This window comes from Malaclemys terrapin, chromosome 7 (genome assembly GCF_027887155.1).
Source record: "Malaclemys terrapin pileata isolate rMalTer1 chromosome 7, rMalTer1.hap1, whole genome shotgun sequence".
Classification (NCBI taxonomy): Eukaryota; Metazoa; Chordata; order Testudines; family Emydidae; genus Malaclemys; species Malaclemys terrapin.
In genome coordinates this window covers 36,863,817-36,889,047 of record NC_071511.1, presented here as the reverse complement: position 1 = coordinate 36,889,047, position 25,231 = coordinate 36,863,817, and the positions used below count along the sequence as shown (strand labels likewise).

At 39.2% G+C, this 25,231-nt stretch overlaps 1 protein-coding gene across 10 annotated transcripts in view; it reads right to left on the bottom strand.

Moving 5' to 3' along the window:
* IQSEC1 (IQ motif and Sec7 domain ArfGEF 1) overlaps positions 1–25,231 on the bottom strand; it is a 685,614-nt gene that overhangs the window by 34,868 nt on the left and 625,515 nt on the right. For all 10 annotated transcript variants that reach the window (XM_054034025.1, XM_054034026.1, XM_054034027.1 and 7 more), the window contains 4 exons: positions 14,222–14,383; positions 9,201–9,323; positions 8,167–8,333; positions 1,143–1,282 (listed from right to left, as the gene is read on the bottom strand). In XM_054034025.1, coding sequence (XP_053890000.1) covers positions 1,143–1,282; positions 8,167–8,333; positions 9,201–9,323; positions 14,222–14,383 — 592 coding nt within the window. The remainder of the gene's footprint in view (positions 1–1,142; positions 1,283–8,166; positions 8,334–9,200; positions 9,324–14,221; positions 14,384–25,231) is intronic.

Genomic DNA, 25,231 nt, shown 5'->3' with positions numbered 1-25,231 from the left:
CAACTTCAGGAATCAGCTGATTGAGGTATGGGAGTTAGAGGGTCTGGGTTTAACTTCCAGCTTTATCACAAATCTCCTTTGTGACTTTGGGCAAGTCATTTTCAAAAGGCGCCCAACATGAGATCTCCATGGCCTGACTTTCAGAAGTGTTGAGTACCCGGAACCCCCACTGACTTCAGCTGCAGGTTTGGGGGGGGGGGGAAATCCAAAAACCAAGGCACCCCAAATTAGTGGACATTTTTGAAAATGCTGACATGAATTTCTCTGTGCCTCAGTTGCCTCATTTCTAAAAAGGGGATAAAAATACTTCCCTCCCACACAGGGATGTTGTGAAGAGAAATTAATCAATGATTGTGAAGCACTTCAAGGTCCCTGGATAGAAATCAATGGCTAAATACAAAACAGTCAGAATCATACTCAGCACTTTTGTGAACTAAGTAAATATTATTATCCCGTTCCTACAGATAGAGAACCTAAGGAAGAGGAGTTAAGTGAATTGCGAAAGCCTAGAGAGGGAGGGAGCGAGTCTCAGAACCAACATTAGAACTCAAAAGAACTTGGTTCCCAGATTGTCTCTTAGACCACAAGATTACATCAGTCTCCAATACAGATCTCCTCTCTTTTAAACACTGGCTTCTACAGCCTGTTTTAAGGAGGAGGAAATACTGACATCAATAAAATCTTTAATTAAAGGTATAAAGCTGAAATATGTTTTTCTAAGACATCACTTTGCAGCAACATGCTCCAGTCCTTTTGAAATATAATCACAGAAGATGATTAAAATGCAGACATTTCAGAGCCAAAGTTCAGGATTGAAACTAACAGGGAGAATATGTGGGTAAAACAGATACATTTTATCACCTTTATTTAAAAAAAAAAATTGTTATATTCATAACCTCACCATGCATAGATGTGCGCTACCGTCCAGGCTAGAGTGCAGAGAAATGTTCACTTGCTTAGTGAAAGTTCTAAAAACAAGGCCATGTTTGTAGCAATTGTATTACAGTGACATACTTCCCATATTTTGTCATTGTCCAGTCCAATTTACATTTACACAAAGCCTCAGGTCTGAGCATCCCTTGCCCTGCAACTCTCAGTCATCTGGCATAATCAGCTTAAGTTTCAGTGCAAAATTAACTTACTGGTTTCTTTCCTACGATGAGTTTTTCGACCTTTTGGACCTGGGATACATGATCCTCATTTGTCTTCAGTTCCCGTTTGCGGATTCGCTCATATATTCCAATCAGCATCTCTCGTGGGATGTCTTCACCATCATCTACGCCTGCAGAAACCAACAGCTCTCATTACCACTTTGGCTTACAATGACCTGACGAGCAAACACTGGCTCCTCTCCACACTTACAGCTCAATAATGTGGGCTTCTTAGCAAGAACAAGATAAGGACACAGGTACTGTTTATTTACCTTACTAACCATAAAGAAGGTGTTGCCTTGTTTATAGGGATCCCGGATATACCTGTTAATCTAAGTAGTTCTGTTCCATGACTTAATATAGTCAAATCTTCCAGCCAACAAGTAGTTGAGGGAGTCTAAGCCCTTTTCTTATTCATTGGCATTTTGCCAATCTTACAGCAGAAGAAAACACAGTTATATATTAAAAAATAAAAAAGTGTTACTTTTCACCCCCTCATCACCACCATACATCCACTGATTGAAATATTTTAATTGTGAATTACACTTTTGATTATTTTTTTAATTACTATAGCAAAATTTGCCCACAACAAGAGTAATTCCCCAAGCAAGCCTTCATAGCTACTAAGGCAGATGGTGAGGACCTCGTTGAGGAAATGGTTGTAGGGAATAACCTTGTCTCGAGTGATCATGAGCTAATTCGGTTTAAACTAAATGGAAGGATTAACAGAATTAAATCGGAGACTAGGGTTTACGATTTCAAAGGCTAATTTTAATAAATTAAGGGGACTGGTTAGGGAAGTGGATTGGGCTAACATATTTCTGGATCTAAAGACGGATGGCGCCTGGGATTATTTCAAGTTGAAGTTGCAGGAGCTGTCGGAGGCCTGTATCCCAAGGAAGGGAAAACGGTTAGTAGGCAAGAAATTCAGACCAAGATGGATGAGCGAGCGTCTCAAAGGGGTGATTAAGAAAAAACAGAAAGCGTACAAAGAGTGGAAGAGGGGAGGGATCAGCAAGGAACCTACCTTATTGAGGTTAGAGCATGTAGAGATGGAGTGAGAAAGGCCAAAAGCCGTGTAGAGTTGGACCTTGCGAGGGGAATTAAAATCAATAGTAAGAGGTTTTATAGCCATATAAATAGGAAGAAAACAAAGAAAGAAGAAGTGGGACCGCTGAAGACTGTAGGTGGAGTGGAGATTAAGGATAATCTAGGCATGGCACAATATCTAAACGAATATTTTGCATCGGTCTTTAATGAGGCTAATCAAGGGCTTAGGAATAGTGGCAGCGTGACAGAGGGGAATAAAGGAGTGGGGATTGACATTACCGTATCCGAGGTAAAAGCCAAACTTGAACAGCTTAACAGGACTAAATCGGGTGGACCGGATGATCTTCATCTGAGAATATTGAAGGAACTGGCGCGAGAAATTGCAAGCCCGTTAGCGATAATTTTTAATGAATCTATAAACTCAGGGGTGGTACCGTTGGACTGTAGAATAGCTAATGTGGTTCCTATTTTCAAGAAAGGGAAAAAAAGTGACCCGGGTAACTACAGGCCTGTTAGTTTAACATATGTAGTATGCAAGGTCTTGGAAAAAATTTTGAAGGAGAAAGTAGTGAAGGACCTTGAGGTCAATGGCAATTGCGACAAATTACAATATGGTTTTACGAAAGGAGATCGTGCCAAACCAACCTGATCTCCTTCTTTGAGAAAGTAACAGACTTTTTAGATAAGGGAAATGCGGTGGATCTAATATATCTCGATTTCAGTAAAGCGTTTGATACGGTACCGCACGAGGAATTATTGGTTAAATTGGAAAAGATGGGGATCGATATGAAAATCCAGAGGTGGATAAAGAACTGGTTAAAGGGGAGACTGCAGCGGGTCGTACTGAAAGGTGAACTGTCAGGTTGGAGGGAGGTCACCAGTGGAGTTCCTCAAGGTTCGGTTTTGGGTCCGATTTTATTTAATCTATTGATTACTGACCTCGGAACCAAATGTAGGAGTGGGCTGATAAAGTTTGCGGATGACACAAAGTTGGGGGGTATTGCCAATTCGGAGAAGGATCGGGATATCCTGCAGGGAGACTTGGATGACCTTGTAAATTGGAGTAATAGTAATAGGATGAAATTTAATAGTGAAAAGTGTAAGGTGATGCATTTAGGGATGACTAACAAGTATTTTAGTTATAAGCTGGGGACGCATCGGTTGGAAGTAACAGAGGAGGAGAAGGACCTCGGAATCCTGGTTGACCGCAGGATGACTATGAGTCGGCAATGTGACGTGGCCGTGAAAAAAGCTAATGCGGTCTTGGGATGCATTAGGCGAGGTATATCTAGTAGGGATAAGGAGGTGCTGCTTCCGTTATACAAGGCACTGGTGAGACCTCATTTGGAGTACTGTGTGCAGTTCTGGTCTCCCATGTTTAAAAAGGATGAACTCAAACTGGAACGGGTACAGAGAAGGGCCACTAGGATGATCAGAGGAATGGAAAACCTGTCGTATGAAAGGAGACTCGAGGAGCTCGGTTTGTTTAGCCTAATCAAAAGAAGGCTGAGGGGGGATAGGATTGCTCTCTTTAAATATATCAGAGGGAAAAATACCAGGGAGGGAGAGGAATTATTTCAGCTCAGTACTAATGTGGAGACGAGAACGAATGGATATAAACTGGCCGTGGGGAAGTTTAGGCTTGAAATTAGACAAAGGTTTCTAACCATCAGAGGGGTGAAATTTTGGAACAGCCTTCCAAGGGAAACAGTGGGGGCGAAAGACCTCTCTGGCTTTAAGATTAAGCTAGATAAGTTTATGGAGGGAATGGTTTGATGGGATAACGTGATTTTAGTCAATTGGTCAACAATGTGCCATCGCTGGTAAATAGTATCAATGGTCAATGAGGGTCTAGCTGGAGAATCTTGCCTGCATGCTCGGGGTTCTACTGATCGCCATATTTGGGGTTGGGAAGGAATTTTCCTCCAGGGTAGATTGGCAGAGGCCCTGGAGGTTTTTCGCCTTCCTCCGCAGCATGGGGCAGGGGTCGCTAGCTGGAGGATTCTCTGCGACTTGAAGTCTTTAAATCACAGGATTTGGGGACTTCAACAGCTGAGTTAAGGGAAAGGGGGTGGGTCAGCTTTTGTGGCCTGCATCATGCGGGAGGTCAGACTAGATGATCATAATGGTCCCTTCTGACCTTAAAGTCTATGAGATGAAAATAAAAAAAACAAAAACAAAAAAAACCACTGTCTTAAAGTTTAAGTGAATTTAATGCAGATGAAAGTTACCAGATAATGGTCTTGGACACGAAATTCTACCTTTGTCCCCAGAACAATATCGCATAGAGCGGAACCAGTGCAACCATTCCAATCTGCCTCACCAATGCCCCTCAGCCCTGACCTGCTCTACAGGCAAAATGGGAGTGCAGTCTTCATGTCCATTCAGTCCTTGGCCTCTCTGTGGTGACTACCAGCAAGGGTGCCAGTCAAACAATGTGAATTATGGTGGTGGTGGTTTTGGTGATGTGGACACTTGTCTAGCAGGAAGGGAATGAGCACCCCAGAGCACCTCATTCTGCAAGCTGACCTGCCTGGGTAGGTAAACTTTTGCACCAACACAGAGTCCCAGGGAGTCTGACTCATTTCACAAAAGCCACTTAACAGTTTTCACATTCTAGTGACTTTCGGTCACTAATGACCTCAGCTGGATTTGAACTAGTGAACCAGAAGTTCTGAATCCCACATCCCAGATCAAATACTTTTCTTTCCCATTTTTAATGAAACTTTTCACTTAAGTCATAGCCAGACATCTTATACAAACCAAACTAATAATACACATCATTCTCTCTGTCACCCATCTCATTTGCTAGATCTTTTACCATAATTAAGAACTATTATCCAGTCTGAGATGACATGTTAGACACCTATCATACAAGTGTGCTGGTTAATGATTAAAATAATTTTAGCTAATCATTTCTTGTTTTAATATCAATTCTAAGAGAATGCAGTTTACTCTAGAAGAGCATTTTACACTAGTTCACATCAATCTTGTTATCATGCGGTTTTAATTTTTAATACTGAATAATTATTGTGAGTATTCTAACAAGTGTGACAGAATCCTGGAAGCTGCTCCTGACTTCCTAACTTTCATGCATAGAATCCAAATACACCTTTTGCACATCAGATCTGGTGAGTGATTTAAAGCAGGGGAGCTCAAATGTTTTAACACAGGCTGGACCACATCTTAACAGGTATCTCCCCTCCCATTCATGATCATCTTCTTTCTCATTTGCAAACACATAACATCCCTGTGGCAACTACAGCAATTGCTTACATAAGTAGCCTGATGACAGTATTTAATCTTTTCTTAGCAGCTGGAAGCAAGGGGGAACTTGCACCATGTGAGCAGCTGCAAATGCTCCACAGACCACAGCTGAAGACCCATTCATTAAAAGTTAGGAACAATATAGCCTACTAGACTGCTCTCTCTGACAAAAGTTATATATATATATATATATAAAGCAATAGTAGGGATCCAGCAAGAGGGAGCCTCTAGAAGCACTCTAGCTCTGATAAAATAGTCAAGAACATATCTGTGAAATGACGATAAAAGGTAGGTGTATCGGGCCATTTTCAACCTTATTCTTTTTTAGACTTTTAACTAAAATGACAATACTAAATTTAATCTTGTTTAGCTTGCACCCTACACTAAAATGTCTGCCAAGGATAGAGTGCGATACTGATTTACAGGGAACGAAATGGACAAATGACACTTTCATTGTCAAGATCTGAAATTCCAGAATGCATCAGTATCCGTGACTTAATCAGCATCAAGATGAACCAACTGCATCTGTAAATATGAAGGGAAGATTGGCAACTGTCTGAATTATGACAAGTTTCTGAATTATGTAGACCTAAGTCTGGCCAGTAGCCACTAATGAACTCCACTGCCCTCTTCCTGCCATGCAGCTAACTACTCTGTGCTATGGAGAAAAAGGTATGTGTTTTTTTTGTTTTTGTTTTTTAACAGCCAGTATCTTTGTGCTTACTGCCGTGTAGCTCCTGTGTCTGTTCTGCTACTGCACTGAGCCCACACTCTGCCACAATCAAATGCTACTAATCAGAAGAAACACTGTGGATTGGACTGTGCCTGACCCTTGCATGGGAGTTGACCCTTGCATGGGAGGATAAGCATAAGCAGCCTTCTCTATTGTGCCCTTCATGCAAGGACTAGAGATAATCACAGTCCCTCCTAGTGCCCCCTGGGGCATAAACAACCTGAAAAGGTGTGGGGCACCCTAGCAGAGCTGGTCACTATAGAGCTGTGGATGCTGAGCCATACACTTCCCATATACATGCTGCAATGTGTCCACTCCTCCCGAGTTCAACTCAGGCCTGGGTAGGGGGTGCAGCTCCACATCATCTGGGCTTGTCTCTAACAGGAACAGTCTGGTTCTCTATCTGTGGCACAGAGAGCCAGTTTAGGACAGAACTGGAGCTGGGCTTGCAAGCAAAAGTTGGAGGGAATTAAAACATATTTTAAAATAATGTTGCTCTTCTTTCTAACAAGCCACGCTCTGGTGAATGGGACAAGATTTTGCATTTCTTGGGAGAGAACCAGCATATAACGTGGACAGGTATGGGATATAGATTTGGTGAACCAGGAAAGCAGAAGAGCAGGAAGATGTGGGTTTCAGAGTGCCAAGGGCTGGAGGACAGATTAAATCTCTTGACTGGAGATCACTCTCCAAGTCATGGAATGGGGATTCCACATCCACACAGATGCAGAATTCAATGCAATTGAGTTAGCTGGGTTTCAGTTCCCTTCACATTGACTTTTACAAGGGCCTTAGAACGGACTTTTTCTAAGGGGTTTAAAGCCTCTGTTTATTTCAGAAGGCCTTCAGCACAGCATGCTGATTATTTTCCAGACTTTTATACATATTTATGTGTTCACAGCGCAAGTTATCTACGGTAACATTTGATGGATGGGGGTCTAGTAAAAAAAGTTGTTAATTCCCATCTCTGAGAATGTGGATAATCATCGTGGATATGCAGCTTCCACATTAACTCCCCTTTAATATGAGTGGGAGAGTTCTTGGTTCACAGAGGACTAACTTGTCTGTCTGGCAACAGACAGAAAAGTTTATCCTGAAAGTTTCCTTTGAAACGAGGCAGTGAAAGAAACTTCATTTTAAAAATATAATTCAAGATTTTAGAGAATGCTGCAAAAGGTCCTACTTCTGCAATTCTGTCAGCATCAGGGCCAGTGTTCTTGGTGATGGACTGGTCAACAGAAGCAGAAACACTTAACAAAAGGTATGAGTACAGAAGTCATTAGTGGGCTTACAACGTAGTTACCCATCCCTGTCTACACACTGTACTGCTCCTTTCACAAACACTGGCTACATCATCCATTAACACTACTGATCTTTTGTACCTTCTTTCACTTGTTGGACAACTTTACTATATCATAGGGTTTATTCAGCCTCATTCATGTTTGTAAAATTGCAAACTTTATGAGCTGCCATCTGACCTACACAAAGGGTGTCAACACGCCAAGTTTCAATTATATCCAGGAAATTGGCACATTACAGAGATATGAACACAAGATAGAAGATATTTATAACATATCTGAAGGGAGTTGGGAATAAAAGACTGGATAGAAGTTCTTTATAATGAGGATGGAATATGGATGATGAAGAATTACAAGCCTAATTCTGTTTTCACATTATCTTAGGGATAACATTGCTGAAGTCAATATATTCACAGCAGTGTAAAAGCAATGTAAGTAAAATCACAAGTAGGCTCTATATATTTTATCTTGGTCTTAGATAGTATCTGAAGTAGGGTGGCTTTTAGGATGGCTAGGGAAATACACACACACACACACACACACACACACACACATAATTTCCCTAGCTATCCTAAAAGCCAACCTACTTCAGATATGATATATCAGATATGATATAATTTCCCTAAAAAATAAAAAGCTTTGCTGACAATCATTCAAGTTTTCTCACCCCTTAGATTCTTAACAAAATCTTCAAGCTTCATCTTGCGTTCTGGTTTCACATTTGGGCTATACATGTCTGTGTTTAACAATATGATTGCGAAAGCTAGGATGAAGATGGTATCAGGATTTCGGAACTGTCTCACAACGCCGGGATTGCAGATGCAGTATCGCTGGCTGTAAGAAACAAAGAGGGGGAAGTCGGCCAGAGTGAAGAAATGCTGTGTGACCAAAACCAAATCAATGAACGGTTACATTCAAGATGCCGAGTTTGGTATCCTTTATACTTCATACACATTTAGTTTTCTATAGTACTTCGCTGCCCAATCACATTCTCAGAACTAACACCCTAAAATGCTAAAGGCTTAAAGTTTTCCATTTTACAACCAGTAAACTCATTAGCCAGGCCAGATCCTCATTTGGGGTAACTTCATTAACTTTAATATTCCACTCTGACTTCAGTGGAGCTACACCAGCTTACAGCAGCTGAGGATCTGGCCAGGATTTTTACATTTATATTTTAGATGCTTTACATTTTTTCCTTCCACAATAAGGAATATTTGTGTGGGCTTTAATAAATGAATGCTCTTTGCCCCACTGTGCTAAACTGCTTAACAGAAGGTTAAAAAAAGTACATGGAGATACTGTAAAATGTAAACAAAGTCCAATGCCTCAAGGTACAGAAACCAAGCTCCTAAATTACAACAGTGAATTTTCAGGGACAGATATCTGAAGTTTAAAAAAAAAAAAAAAAATCTTACCAATCAAACTGATTTTGGAGAGAAGCACAGCTATATTATATAAATGCATAATAAAAATAATTACACTAACAATATGCATTAACAATAGCACATAAAACTTCCTTATTCTATATTTAATGTATAAAGTAAACACCTACCGTCATTTAACTGCATAAATACCCCCTATTGTTCTCAAAGGCAGCTTAATAAAGCAAGGAATAGCCTAACTCTACCCAACCTCCCTGTCTCACACGTAACAGCTGGATCATGTCAGGTGCTCGGACAACTTATTTCAGTGCCATACCTAAAAGCTTCAATGAGTCGTTCTACTTTCTGAGCTTCTCCTTGAACACGGATATGAGCCTGAAATTTCCTGAGTGCTTCATCCAGTTCCATTGCTGAGAAGTCCATCTCATCCACAACGCAGCTAGGACAAAACACATTCTCATTTGTTCTTTGCCCTCCCAACAGTATATATATTTTATTCAAAATACATTATATAGGAAAAAAAGCCCAGCGTCTTCAGCATTCCCCCAGTTCTAGTAAAATACAAAGCCACAAATGTATCTCAGAACATCAGTAATTGTCCATGAAAGCATGAGAGGAGAATTGTAAGAAATATATCAACTGGGAGTGGGCCGGAGGGGGAAGAGTAGATGTAAACAAGCCATTATTTTTCTTTATTGCAGAGCTGCCTACGTGATGGACGCTGATCAATGTAAAAAACTCCATACTGTCACGAATCATTATCAGTCTTGTGCTCTCAAATCAGCAAATTATCACCAGGCAGCACCAGCTCTCCTGCACCCCAATGCCCAATTTCATGAGCATTCATGGCCCACCATACAATTTCCATACCCAGATGTGGCCCTTGGGCCAAAAAGTTTGCCCATCCCTGCTCTAACACCTTGTTTAAAGGCTACTTTCAAATCAGAGAGTCATTGGTTCCTTTTCTTCTAACTTGGCTTTTAGGTTTTAATAACCAAACATGAATTACTGCAAGTTATAATACAGTAATGCAGATGCTACAATAATAAAGTATGATCCAGGTTAAAAGGCTTGTTGTTAAATGTATTGATGTACAGTGATAGATTAGTATACACATTTCTCTTGCATGATGAAGCACTGTGCTACCACAGTTTAATTCCAAAGCCTTTTAATGACTTCAGCCCATATGCTTTCCTTCTGTGAAAAAGTGCAAGGAGAAGAACAAAGGAGCTGTGCACTCCTCCAGGTTCATCCCTATAAGGACAATGTTGATTCCACAAACACAACAGAACCACTATTGTAAACTCTATAGGTTTGGAACATCACTATCTCTTCAACACTGCAGAATTTTTTTTTTTAAAGGGTTGGAACAGCAGGTACCTGGACCAGCGGTGGTAGAGTCAAATAAAGTGGAAAGTGAAGATATTAGGGGTATCTGGGTTTCCAAATATCCTTGGCCAGTAGTACAATGGGAAGTTTCCTCCATCATTCCTTCCAACATTCTCTCATCAGCAAGAGAGACAGTAGCTATGTTGCCAGTGGCTAAAGCCCATAACTGCAAGAACTAACTTCAATCAGCATTAGCTTTCCATGATCTTTACTCCAGGTCTTCTTCAATTTCTGTGGGTTGTGTGTGTGGAGGATGACATGCCACTTAGTATGGTTTCTTTCTAGTGCCTATTCCCTGCCTGCTGTTTCTTTGCAGGCTTTATGCAGAGTGGAGAAAGGAGGGTACAAAGGAACACCCCACTCAGTTGCTTTTCCCATCAGCATAACACCACAACTGCCTCTGAGGTTTAGCTCCCTCCTGTACTGCTAGGGAGAGCACAATGGTCTTAAAGCTTTATGAAGAATTCTGTGATGGAATTAACGGAAAGGAGGAGGTTGTAATACACAATGTCCACGTCACTTGGATGCTGTGACTTTTATCTAACTATTCACTCACACTGCTAGACATTTGGTTTTTTAATACAAATCCCATTTGTTAAAAGAAAGTGCATAGACGGATAGAGAGCCAGATCATCAGCTGTGCTTGTATGGCATGGCAGGAGGGAGAAAGGTGTCTTTATGGCCACCACGGGGTACTCTAGCAGACAAGGATCACTGCTGTACAGCAATGCTCTACCCATATCCTGGCAAGAGGTATAGCATCAAGACATTATGCCAACTCTATGCCACCCAGGGAGACCCAGACATTAGGGGAATCCCCAGATAGCCAGTGATGGCGCACTGTAAAGCAGCTGGAGAGTTGCAATGATCCAGCCCAGAGTCTGAAATGTAGATTGTTTTCTTGGAGGTTTTCAAAATTGCACGATGAAGACATTTTAAAACAATTAAATGTTCCCATGCAATATCTGCACATTTATGCTCATGTATGAGAACCAGGAAGTGCACCGTGATGACAAATGAAATATATAGTCACAAGCACACAAAATAAAAGCATCAATCATGGAAAGTAATTAAATGTTTAAAATTATTTTTACTATCTTATCTGTTATGAGTATCACGGGGGAATGGAATCATGTTTCAAGTATGATTTTTTTTAATACACGATTTGAAGTCTGATAGCATGTCTTTATCAGAGATGGAAAAAACAGTCACCATTTTGTTGTAGCGCAACAAAGAATGCGTGTGAACATCCCTAATAGCAGGTCAGCTTGGTTAAAACCATTGTGCTTTTTTGCTGCCAAGGCTCACAGTGTTATATGCGAGTCAATTACGCTATCTTGGGTTTGCCTCAGAACAATTTTTTTTCTTAACATGACTGGGGCAGGTTATTTTAAGAACAGATTAATTGCAGCAAAAATACAGTCAGGAGGTCGTAGGCAGGTGGATGTCCTTTTTGGCAATTTACCCATTCAGGAAATCTCATGAAACATACACCATCTGGCTATCAACAAGATTCTTACCCAATTTTCTGCTAGGCTGCCCAAGGCACAGTGAGGTTAAATGATTTGCCCAAGATCACACAGTGAATCAATGACTCATTTTAGGTTAGAATCCAGCCTCTTCCTTGCTCACCATCGTTTACTTTGATCATTAGACAATACGCCTTCCTTGGAAAAATCTTCCCCCTAGTCTAATAGTGGCACAGATCCAGGGAATGGTTGCAAATGGTTAGAATGGGCCAGCCAAACTTCCTGCTGAATAGACTGATTGGCTGAACTGTTGAATTGAAATCTGCCACTTCTTTAGGGCAAGTAACTAAACTTTACTGCATTCCTTTGTGTAGAACCCACATTCCCTATTTAATTACCTTCTCCTGCTGTTTGTACAGTAAAGATGCAGCTCTTGAACCAAAAGGTTTACAAATAAAAGGCCCCTCTAAGTAAAGATCTATGATGTGTGTATAAATGCAAATAACTATACTAATACACTGTTCAGCTTGCACGGTTGAGACAGAGAGGTTCTAACAACAACAGCATTGTAAATCTTGTACACAATGTAGAACACACAGTAACAGATCAAGCTACACATTTAGTAAGAAAAAAAAAATACTACCTATTTGAAACAAGGTCTAGTGAGAAGTTGGTGTGGGAACCTTATTTTCATTTCCTTCATTTGGGTGCATGAAATTGTGCATTGCCATAGTGCATTTAATTTCCATGCTTTAGAAAAAACAAACTGCCTGTGACTGATGCTCCCAATTATATGATCCCATTTTGGCTTTGGAGTCCACGATTCATTGAGGTGGGCGTGGCAGGAAGGAGTTGGGGATACATTAACGATTAGGGACAACTGGTCTATGCCTACAGTCCCAGGTCCTGCAGTCAGCTGATGACATCAATGATACCTTCATGGGCAGCTGGAAGAGTTCATGTGCAGCAATCTGCCCACAGCATGTGGTATTGCGCAACACAAGAGGTCCCCATGGATGCACCCCATGTTTAGGTAAGCAATGATACCACAAAGCAGCAGCACTGCCAACCCCAGGCTTTCCAAAATCATGACTCAGATCTCCAAAAATTATGAAAATGGCTTAAAAATCATGAGATTTAAAAAAATAATACTTTGGGGGTTCTTTTACTTTGCTTTCTGGTTTTTGGAGCTTTAGGGGGTCATGTGTTCAGGATTTTCTCCATAGTGTTTAGGGCCAGAAACTTATTTTAAAAAAATGAATGCCCAGGTTCTCATGTAATCACATGGCTCCTGGATTACATGAGAAACACCAACTACCATGAGACTTGGGATAACATCGCAAGAGGTTAGTGAGTTAGCAATGCTGAGTGGGGCTCCTAGGGCCTGATTCATCTCCAGTAAAGTCAAGGGAAGATTTTCCCTGGGGACTGAATTAAGCCTCTCTTGACCAGGCTCAGGAAGTGATTTTCCAATCATTTTTAAACTGAAAATCCCCCACAGGCCCTAAAGCCAGGAAAAGCATTCAGTCCTCAATAAGGGCTATTTCTATGCAAATCTCAGCAATTTTTTGTTATGGTCTTGGCCAAAACTGTGGGTTTAGAATTTTTGTTTTGTCTTTTTGCACTGGGAAAAGGGTATTTCCCCCCACCCTCCATGTACCCTATGCAGTTACATAGCCTGTTAAACATCTAACTGGCTGTTTGTGCAGTAAGTGGTAATTCTTCATGCAAGTCACATGCGCACAAGTCAATAAATCTGGGGTGAGATGCAACAAGCTTTGTTAGTGAGTGAGTCATCCATACAGGTCTTGAAAAGAATCGCTGCTAAATGAAATATCAAATCACTTAAAATAAACAAAAGCAACCTCCATCCTTAACAGACACTATTTGAATAACCTTAACCAAACTGTTGGTGAGTGTAATTTGCTGCTCCACTTTGCTTTCCTTTTGAAATAGGTTTTTATCTAATCCTTTCCAAGAAACTGGTTCTCAGACACCCTTATTAGACAAGTGCCAGCATAAGAAGTGCGTGTGTATCTATGAAATAGTAATGGTTATTTTCATGTTCCTTTACTGATGAAGTGTCGTGTAGCATATAATGTTTTTTTTTTAAATTTCACACAGTAAATTATTTCAGAGCTTGAGGAAGGAAAACGCTCTCAAAATTAATAGACAGTCCTCCCCAGTTAAATTACAACATAAATTTAGAGTAAACGTGAATTCTGTAATGTAAATAAATCCTTATAAGCATCCTACTTGATCAGTTTTATTGAAAAATGTTAGCATTGCTGGCAAGTAAGGAAGAGTATTTATTTTTGCCTGTTCTTTGTTAATCCTTACACTCGGGCAGTTTTTTCTTTGAAAACACCACTTTCATTCCATACACAAAATATTTTGTGAGCATTAGCCCCTGTAAGTGTCCCACAGGGTACACGTGAATACCTGAGTGCGCCATCCCATCCCCTCACACAGTACTCACTCCAATACATCTCGGTTGAACTGCTTCTGTCGATTGCCCAAAAACTCTCCAATCATCTGTCTGCTGAGTCCTTTCCTTTGCAGGAGAAAATGGGCGACACCAACTGGAGTGTCTGGCACGAAACCTCTCTCAATTAGATACTGGACTCCTTTTTCAGGTTTTCTAGGGAGAAATATAAACACAAAGCCACTTATTTCATTTCCTTCATTCCCATGTGCATTTGAGTTTTTCCCCAAACCTCATCTTTCCATAAGTAACATTAGACTGGCTGAGTTAGAAGGCAGACTGATGTCGTTTTAAAATAAATGTAGTCATATTGTAAAACCCATAGAGTTGTTTTAGTTTTAATGGTGTATTGGCTTTGAAATGGATCTTCATGGTGAAGAGGCACTAAAAATCTCTCCAACTGCATTTCTGCAGTACTCATCCAAACTAGGTTGACCATTCTCCCTGATCTTTCCAGGAGCTAGGCTATCCAATCATACTACGTAAGAAGCTTCAGACGTACCATGGAAGTTGATCCATCATAAGCCAAGGTCTAGAATAACCATCAACATCAGATGCTAAACTGAAGACATATCTTGTGCTATCAATGAGAGAGTGCCATGTCCTCTGAAAACATAATTACAAAAAAATCATCTAACCAACATATCTAAATCCCAGATTATGTGGAAAAGTAAGAGGCATCTAAGATGGTGCAACTCACAAGCTGAAGGGCAAGAAGAGAAGAGCAACAGAAAATGCAATTACTACAAAGGTGGGAGAAGGGATAAATCAAAGAAGGGATAACCCCCTCCTTTAATTTACATCTTCTTCCAGCTTCTTGAAATATACATCACAACAGCTTTGACTCTATTAGATTCCGATTCCTTCACAATCATTTAATTCTGTGTAATTTACACTCCTTTCTACATGTCCAAATTTAGATCTGCATGATTTCAAATCCCACAAAAATAAAAAGTACGCAGCTATTTTTCTGACAAACATATTAAATGGTGAGGATTTCCTGCTATAAATCTGTGGCTTAGGCAGTCATATATTTTTGCTCACATTTTAAATGACAAAGTCCCGCTCACAGCATAAACATGTTATGTTTCCAGGGCTGCTATCCAGCAGACGTCCACAATTTGTAATGCAATACTTTCACAGCTCCAGTAATTTCATCGCCATGTCTATTTACTAAAAATTAGGACACAATGGACACCTGTAAAAATGAACGGTTTGCAGCTTTCCGGATGAGCTGAAGGATATTGCATTTCTTAATGCTAGTGAAATCAATTTCAAAGAACAAGGTGATCCTGCTATTTTTATACAAGGATGATCATACAACCCTTTCCTCACGTTTTTTTTTTTTTTTTTTTTTTAACACCGAAAATAACATTACCAAATAACCCAACATTCAGTCCCCATGCTCTGCGACATTACACTATTACACATTTGATGCCCAACTAAGTGTTAGGCAGATCAGAAAAATATATATATTTCATCAAAACTGAGAAGTCTCAAAAACTTCCATCTCACAATCTCTTAAATCAAGTTTGATGGCTCTTTTCATTTGAAGCTAAATAAGTAGTGTATGCAGTTACCTCATGAGGACAAACTTGTAAAATAATCCTCCCCTAATCCAAAACAGATTATTTCATCAGAAGAAAAATATTTAAGCGCTGTATTCTTATATTCTTGAATCACACTTTAGAATTCTGGATCTCCCTGAATTTCTAGTTTCATAACACCAAAAACAAACACACACAAAAAAATCTATGACAGGAAATTTTCCCTACTAGTGAACTGAGTTTCTGCTCAGCATTTGCAGTGAAATGAACTCATGAACTTCCCATTCTAGCAGTTGCTAAGCAAGGAAAACAAAGGACCAATCAAAAAAGTAAGACTTCTCCCATCCACCAGAGACTATCTTCTGCAGCTTGAGAAGATATTAGATAATTTTTCCTAGGCTAAATCATAACTTTACCTGCTTTCCTCCTTCCCCCTCTCAAAGAAAAACCCCAAACCAAAAATTAATGTTAATATGATCATGAAAAGAGTAGGATGGGCATCTATCCACATTCCTGGAACCCCAATTTACACGTAGGAAAATTTACACATAGGAAAATTCCTTTCTGCTTATACAATATTCATAACACAAACTCATGGTTATAAGAAAAATGAACCATGATTAAAAAAAATTATGAGAAAGAAAAGAAGAGACGGTTATAAAGATTAGAGACCTACAGCATAAAGGCTCTAATTCAAGGTGTATAGGTGTTGAGTCTAGAGGGCTGCCTTAGAGATTTTGGGCCAGATCTTATGGAACTACAGCACTTTGCACCAGCTGAGGGTCTCGCTCTTCACAGAAGATTTTCTTTTGGTCTAAGAACATGAAATCACTTTAACAGACACTGGATAAAAGCCTCCAAAACTGACCTACAAATCCATTTAGCTATCTGAGGCCGGAGGCATTTTGCCCTTTCTTAATGCCTTAGTGAAATATCAGCAGTGAGTCAAGCAATCAAATCTTTTGAAAAACAAAATTCCATTTGGCTATAAAAAGTATGAAATGAAAATACTGCTTGTGAAAAGCTTTGGACTGGGAGCCCAGAACGAGGGCCGCCATTTACCCACATGACAATACAGCATTGGTGGCAGTAGTGTTAGCTTCATCAAAATGATGCATCAATGTGATTCAACTCAAACCTGGAGAAGCCACCTCTAAGATAGAGGCCAAAACAACCTTCTCAGCTATTTCCCACTAATTCCTAGCCTTATCTGCTGAGACTGCCAATTAGTTCTAAATACTCTGGCATTTTGTTATGCTGATACCTGTCAACTACTTATTTCATACAGATGATGCTTTAGTGCACCAAGGAGTACAAACATGTGGTCTATGTACAATTTTAAAACTGGTCATAGCAAGAAGGAGCCATGATTTTTTTTCTATCTAAGTTTAGGGCAAAGAGATGGATGTGAAATTTCTAGATTGACAATGGATGCTGATTTTAAGGAGGATTCTGGGAATAGTTAAAACATCTACTTTATCATAATCAACAACAGATGTCTGCAAACAGAACGAACAGTTCATTTACTCTTCTAGCAGAGGCAAATATGACTAATAACGCAACTTGATAAAAGATTAAAACAGAAAAAGGTTAGTAGCACCCTAATTACAATCAAATTAATGGTCTAAGGAAGAAAGGATAATACCGAAGTTAGGAGAATCTAACTTTTGATATCTTTTAATTTTGATACGTAACACACACATTTTCAGACCAGTGACCACAATCTTAGTGAAAGTCCTTTAAATTTATCTTCTGATGACAGATACTTAACAGAGAGTACTTCATGCTGGAGCATATACACACCCATACATGCACTCCAAGTGCAGCAATGGGCTTTGGATGATTGCTTCCTTGATTCTATTGAGGAAAAGGGTGTTCCAGATTTGATTCTGACAAATAGGGAGAAACTGGTTGAGAATGTGATGGTGGAAGGCAGCTTGGGTGCAAGTGATCATGAAATGACAGAGTTCGTGATACTAAGGCATGGTGGAAGGGAAAACAGCAGAATAAAGACAATGGACTTTAAGAAGGCAGACTTTAGCAAACTCAAAGGGCTGGTAGGTCCCATGGGAAGCAAGCCTAAGGGAAAAAAGAGTTCAGGAGAGCTGGCAGTTTTTAAAGAGACATTATTAAGGGCAAACTATCTCAGTGTGCAGGAAAGACAGGAATTATGGCAAGAGACCACCCTGGTATAACCAGGAGATCTTCAATTACCTGAAATTAAAAAAAAAGAGTTATTCAAAAAGTGAAACCTAGATCAAATTACAAAGGATGAATAGGAACAAAATCAGAAAGACCAAGACACAAACTGAGACTAAACTAGCTAAAGACATAAAGGGTAACCAGAAAATATTGTACAAATACATTAGAAGCAAGAGGAAGACCAAGCACAGGGTAGGCCCATTACTCAGTGAGGAGGCAAAGACAATAACAGAAAATGCAGCAGTGGCTGAAGTGTTAAATGCCTTTTTTGTTTCAGTTTTCAGCAAAAAGGTTAGCAGTGATTGGATGACTAACATAGGGAACATAAGTATGAATGGGGTAGGTAGGTTCAGAGGCTAAAATATGGGAAGAACAAGTTAAGAATTACAAGTTAGAGGTCTTCAAGTAGGCAGGGTCTAATGAAATACATCCCAAAATAGTGAAGAAACTGGCTGAAGAGATCTCTGCGCAATTAGTGATTATCTGTAAGAACTCGTGAAAGACTGGAGAGATCCCAGAGAACTGGAAAAAAGAAAATCTATAAAAAAAAAGGGGGGGGGGAGGACAACAGAGGGAATTATAGACCAGTCATCTTAACATCAGTACCCAGAAAGATAAAGGTTCAAATAATCAATCAGTTTGTAAGCACCTGGAATATAAGAAGGTAATGTGTAACAGTCAACATGGATTTCCCAAGAACAAATCACATCAAGCTAACCTACCTCTTTTTTTGACAAGGTAACAAGATTATGCTTGGATAATGGCATAGGGAGTACACTTATAAACAGTTGCAGAGGATACCAAGCTATGAGGGCTTGCAAGAACTTTGGAGGACAGGGTTAGAATCTGTAATGATCTTGAGAAATGGTCTGAAGTAAATAGGGCGAAATTCAATCAGGACAAATGCAAAAAAAGAACCTATCAGGTATTAAACTGATAAGAACAGATAATGTTTTCACCTCTCTTAGGAAGGAATAATCAATTACATAAACACAAAATGGGAAATAACTGTTTAAGTAGGAAAACTGCAGAAAAAGATCTGGGGGTTATAGTTGACCACAAACTAAATACGAGTCAAAAATATAATACTGATGCAAAAAAAGTAATCACCACTTTGGGATGTATTAGCAAGTTTTGTAAGCAAGACACAAGAAGTAATTTTTCCACTTTACTCAGCACTGATGATGCCTCAATTGGAGTATTATATCTGGTGCTGGGCAGCACACTTTTGAGGAAGATGTGGACAAACTGGATGAACTCCAGAGGAGAGCAACAAAAATGATGACAGGTCCTATGTAACATGACCAATGAGAAGGGATTGAAACAATTGGGATTGTTTAGTTTGGAGAAGAAAAGACTGAGGAGGGACATGATACACTCTTCAAGTACATAACAGGTTGTTATAAAGGGTGATAAATAGGGCTGTCAAGCAATTAAAAAATTAACCGCGATGTAAAAAATTAACTGCGATTAAATCACACTGTTAAACAATGATAGAATACCATTTATTTAAATATTTTTGGATATTTTCTACATTTTCAATTATATTTGTATTCTGTGTTGTAATTGAAATTACGTGTACAGTGCTCACTTTGTATTTATTTTTATTACAAATATTTTCACTGTAAAATGATAAACAAAAGAAATAGTAGTTTTCAATTCACCTCATACAAGTACTGCAGTGCAATCTCTTTATTGTGACAGTGTAATTTACAAATGTAGATTTTTTTTTTTACATAACTGCACTCAAAAACAAAACAATGTAAAACTTTAGAGCCTACACGTCCACTCAATCCTACTTCTTGTTCAGCCAATCGCTCAAACAAACAAGTTTGTTTACATTTATGGGAGATACTGCTGACTGCTTATTTACAATGTCACCTGAAAGTGAGAACAGGTGGTTGCATGGCACTGTTGTAGCCGACGTCACAAGATATTTATGTGCCAGATGTGCTAAAGATTCATATGTCCCTTCATGCTTCGGCTACCATTCCAGAGGACAAACTTGTTTGTCTGAGCGATTGGCTGAACAAGAAGTAGGATTGAGTGGACGTGTAGGCTCTAAAGTTTTACATTGTTTTGTTTTTGAGTGCAGTTATGTAACAAAAAAAAAAATCTACATTTGTAAATTACACTGTCACAATAAAGAGATTGCACTGCAGTACTTGTATGAGGTGAATTGAAAACTACTATTTCTTTTGTTTATCATTTTACAGTGAAAATATTTGTAATAAATAATATAAAATGAGCACTGTATACTTTGTATTGTGTGTTGTAATAGAAATCAATATATTTGAAAATGTAGAAAAACATCCAAAATATTTAATAAATTTCAATTGGTATTCTATTGTTTAACAGTGTGATTAATCATGATTAATTTTTTTAATCACTGTTAATTTTTTTGAGTTAATCACATGAGTTAACTACGATTGACAGCCCTAGTGATAAATTGTTCTCTTTAACCACTGAAGACAGGACAAGAAGTAGCGGGATTACATTGCAGCAAGGGAGATTTAGGTTACACATCAGAAAAAACTTCCTAACTAAGTGTAGTTAAGCACTAGAACAAATTACCTAGGAATGTAGTGGAATTTCTGACATTGTCTAGCCTGTTCTTAAAAACATCCAAACACCTGTCAGGGATGGTCTAGAGATAATACTTAGTCGTGCCTCAGTGCAGGGGACTGCACAAGATGGCCTATCAAGGTCCTTTCCAGTCCTATATTTCTATGATTACCAGTACATTGTAGATTTAAGTAAAAACTACCCCATCTTCCCCAAGATCCATCAAATGATGCTATGGAATCAATCAAGAAGTTAGAGAACTTAAACGCTCTCCATTAAATGTATGCTCAGTAACTTTTAGGAGTTATACTTTCCTTCCCCCTTAAGTAAAAAGGAAATAAATAACAAAAAGGGACCCAAATCCTGCCCTCTAAAGGAATGTTCTAAGAAAGGGATATCAAAGAAGCAAAACCTAAAACCTTCTTTGCAGTTTCTAAGCCATGAGAATATCCAAACGTCCCCTATGTCTGGATTTAAAAAAATCCAGAGTCCTAAACTTTGGTTTATGGCAATCATTTGAAAAAGTGGTGTCAGGAGATGAGGAGTAAAGTGTTTTTTCTTTCTTTCTCAGGGAAAAAAAAGAAGCCTTGAATTTTAAAAAGTCTGTTAAAGCTTTATGTTAACCTATAAATCCTCTCCAAAAAGCCAAGTTCTCCAAAAAAGAACCTTGATTAAAAAGTCAATAACTTTTGTTACACATAACAATTGGTTATCGGTGAGCAGAGCTATAATTCTTCGGGGAATACTAGATGCGTGGTTTTTCCAAAAATTCTGACTACATCGGGCGTCAGCAACCTTTCAGAAGTGGTGTGCCAAGTCTTCATTTATTCATTCTAATTTAAGGTTTTGTGTGCCAGTAATACATTTTAACATTTTTAGATGGTCTCTTTCTATAAGTCTATAATATCTAACTAAACTATTGTTGTATGTAAAGTAAATACTTTTTTTAAATGTTTAAGAAGCTTCATTTAAAATTAAATTAAAATACAGAGCCCCCCGGACTGGTGGCCAGGACCTGGGCAGTGTGAGTGCCACTGAAAAAAATCAGCATGCATGCCGCCTTCAGCACACATGCCATAGGTTGTCTACTCCTGGACTATATCAGTATTAGGGTTTGATGAAAAAAAGTCTGCTAAATGTTCCAGGCATTTCATAACATCCTTGTTTATCTCAGTAGGGGTTTTTAAAATGTAATTACGCCTCTTGTACTAAGATACACCTCTACCCCAATATAACTCTTACTGCATTATAGGTGAAACCGCGTTATATCGAATTTGCTTTGATCCACCGGAGTGCGCAGCCCCCGCCCCCAAGCGCTGCTTTACTGCGTTATATCAGGTCGTGTTATATCAGGGTAGAGGTGTATTTGGGGATAAATTCTACTTTGGTGACACTAGTGATGAACTGAATGGAGTTTTCTTCTGGGTTAAGTAATAAAGTGCCGAACTCCAGAGTTTAAGGATACATCAAGAACTGCTCCTACCTCCCAGGAGAAGAATTCAAACTCTTTCTTTTACACCACTTTTATCTGTCTTCAAATGATCAGAAAGTAATACTTTTAATGGGAATAAAGGACTTCTTGAAGCAAGCAACACTGGCAGAATTGCTTTTAAGCTGGAACCGAAGGCTCAACTTGGTCCTTTGGTAACTTGTCCAAAGTAACAGTGGACAGTCTTGCCTAATGGGCAGAACACCGGTCTAGTAGCCTGGAGCACCTGAATTGTCGGTCACTGACTTGCCGCATGGCTTTGGGTCGCTCTGTTTCTCAGTTTTCTCAAATAGATATACCAGTACTACTACTAAATTTCTTGGATAGCAAGGTATGTTGAGGATTGTACAGTGCCTTGAATATCTGAAGTGCTATATAAATACTAACAGAAGTATTGGGAGCATAAGCTTTCGTGGGTAAGAACCTCACTTCTTCAGATGCAAGAGATGTCTTGCATCTGAAGAAGTGAGGTTCTTACCCACGAAAGCTTATGCTCCCAATACTTCTGTTAGTCTCTAAGGTGCCACAGGACCCTCTGTTGCTTTTTACAGATTCAGACTAACACGGCTACCCCTCTGATATAAATACTAAGTATCCATCACTATTCATGTATTTAATTCCTGAGGAAGAGACTGTTTCTTACCCCAAATACACATCTTCATCTTCTCACAGTTTCTGTAATCGAGGTAGTGCTGAACAGTTCCAGCCTCTTTTTATTGTCGTCTGGAAAGCTTTCCTTAGGAAGACCTGCTCTAACTCCTATAATATTTTAAATCAGATATTAATTTAATTTAAATTAAGATCTCTCAGGAAAGCTTCATTTGAGGGTCACAAAGACTCATATTCCTCTTCGTCATATTTTGAGCTAGAGGGAAGAATCAGTTATTCAGATTTTTTTCTCTTTTCTTCTTTTTAAATGGCTTAATTAGAGAAAATGTTACCCTATTTGACAGGAAGAGACTTAACTGGGCGTTCTATGACTTGGAGAAAGAATTCTGGAATTTTAGAAGTGGTCCCTATCCCGACCTTCCTGTAAAAGTTAACAATGAGTAAAGTAAAAGGCACACAGGAAGATGCCCTGCCCCTCTTCTAATACAAAACGAATGATTTCCCCTCTCTATCCCTCCAGCATTGACTTAGTCCAATGTATTTCAATCGAATTTAGTCATCTCCCTCCCCTTCTCCCCAGATGTTTCTATTTATAGATTTCAAGTTTAGCAAGTAGAAGAAAAGGGCCTGTCTCAGACATAGTAGGGCTCTGATCTCAGGCCCTACAACTGGGGGGAGGAGGGTGGTGATGATGGTGTGTGTGTGTAAAAACACATCACTGAAAGATAGTCAGCCTCCTGGCCTTTCTGAATGAGGCTATGTCTATACGAGCACTTTTGTCGGTAAAACTTTTGTCGGTCAGGGGTCTAGGGGAAAAAACACCCACCCCTGATGAACATAAATTACACCGACAGAAGCACCAGTGTGGACAGCCCTATGTTGGCGGGAGACTCTCTCTCCTGTCAGCATAGATACACCGGAGACCTTAGAGCGACACAGCTGCAACGGTACAGCTGTGCCGCTATAAAGGTCTCTAGTGTAGATGTAGACCGAGAGACAGCAAAAAAATAAAATAAAATAAAGCTGCTGTCAACCCTGTTACAAAGAAGAAAGAATCCTATTGCTGACAGCAATAGCTGTGTTGGATAGGTGTAGCTACTACTGTTTTTTGTTGTGGTTTTTAATCGTAACCAAGTTTATTACTTTCCCCTCAAATATGGAGCAACTCAGAACAGAGGCCACCCAGAAGTCTGCCTAAGCAGAACCGAAACAGGATTGATTTGTATTACTAGTTAAGAGGGTCTTTGGTGGGCATGAAAATTCCTGATGCTAGTTTGATAATTCTACCCTCCAATAAGTGTGGAAATGAAAAGTCTGTGAACCTGTAATAGTGGAACTACAGGAGCAGAACAATACTTCGCTGTTTGTTGAGGTTTAGGCTTCCACTTCTAGACTGAATGATACTTAAAAGTTAGTAGATATATTCTTAATAGAAGTAAAATAGCTCAGAACAATCAGTTTCTAAAAAAGTTGTAAACTGTACTCATTTTTCAAGCAGCTTAACTTATCAAACAAATAAAACACCAACCAATTAGGGATTGTTCTAGTTTGCTTCAGATCTTGTATTGAACAGGGAACTCTGACTGAAAACCAAGAGGTCCCAAAGTGATGTGTGTGGAGGAGAAATAGATGAGCAAGTGGAGGGAGTAATGCAAGCCTCACAAGAACAGATTAACATATGTTGCACCACACAACAACGTATGGAAAATAGACTCTTACAAAGAACAAACATTCCAGGAGTTAAACTATGAATGGGCTGGAATTCTGCTGCACAGTCATTTAATTACAGCTTAAAAAGAAGAAAAACAAAGTCATGCAATCTGTCATTGTTGTCTTCTGTCCCCTAGCCAGTGTTTGGTTTTTAATTGATGCATTAAAAGACCTTTTGAATTTTTTAACTACATTTTCAAAATGCCAGATGATAAAAATCTATTTACTCAACAAGATCAGTTTGCACTATTGAAAGTGTAAATTCAGTAGAGGTTCACATAACATGTTGACATTTGTGTAGATTTGTTGAGAAGTTCTGTTTATCACAAACAGCAATTTACAGCATGTGATGCAAAAGCTGCTAGCTATGAGAATTGTTCTGTTTTTAACAAGCGGACAGCCACCTTGAAAAGCTATAGAAAGGTCAGCCGGCTGGGGTAGTATAACTTTTAGACTAACCTCTTCTAAAAATGAACTCCTTTTCTTTGGAACAAATATACTTTGCTCCTATGAAAATGCCACATTATGTTCTGCTTACTCTAGTGCATTTCTGAGAGAAGTTACCACCTGACCAAACAATGCATATAAAAGGAAGAAATAAAAGGGTTCAATTATTTCTTCAAAGGACTGAGCAGAACACACCTATGTAAATGTTCTGATGCATCTTAATGCATCAGACATTCCATTTCTGCTCTTGTTATTATCTCATTCAAGAATTCTTGAGAAGTGGAGTAGCCCTGAATATGTGCAATGCCGGAAGTATCCTGGTCTGTCTGGTAAGTCACTCACATTTTTGTCACTTCTGAATGACCAATGATAATTTTCACATTCATGGAGTTACCCTGATTTACGCCAGATGAGAATTGAGCCCAGATCTCACAA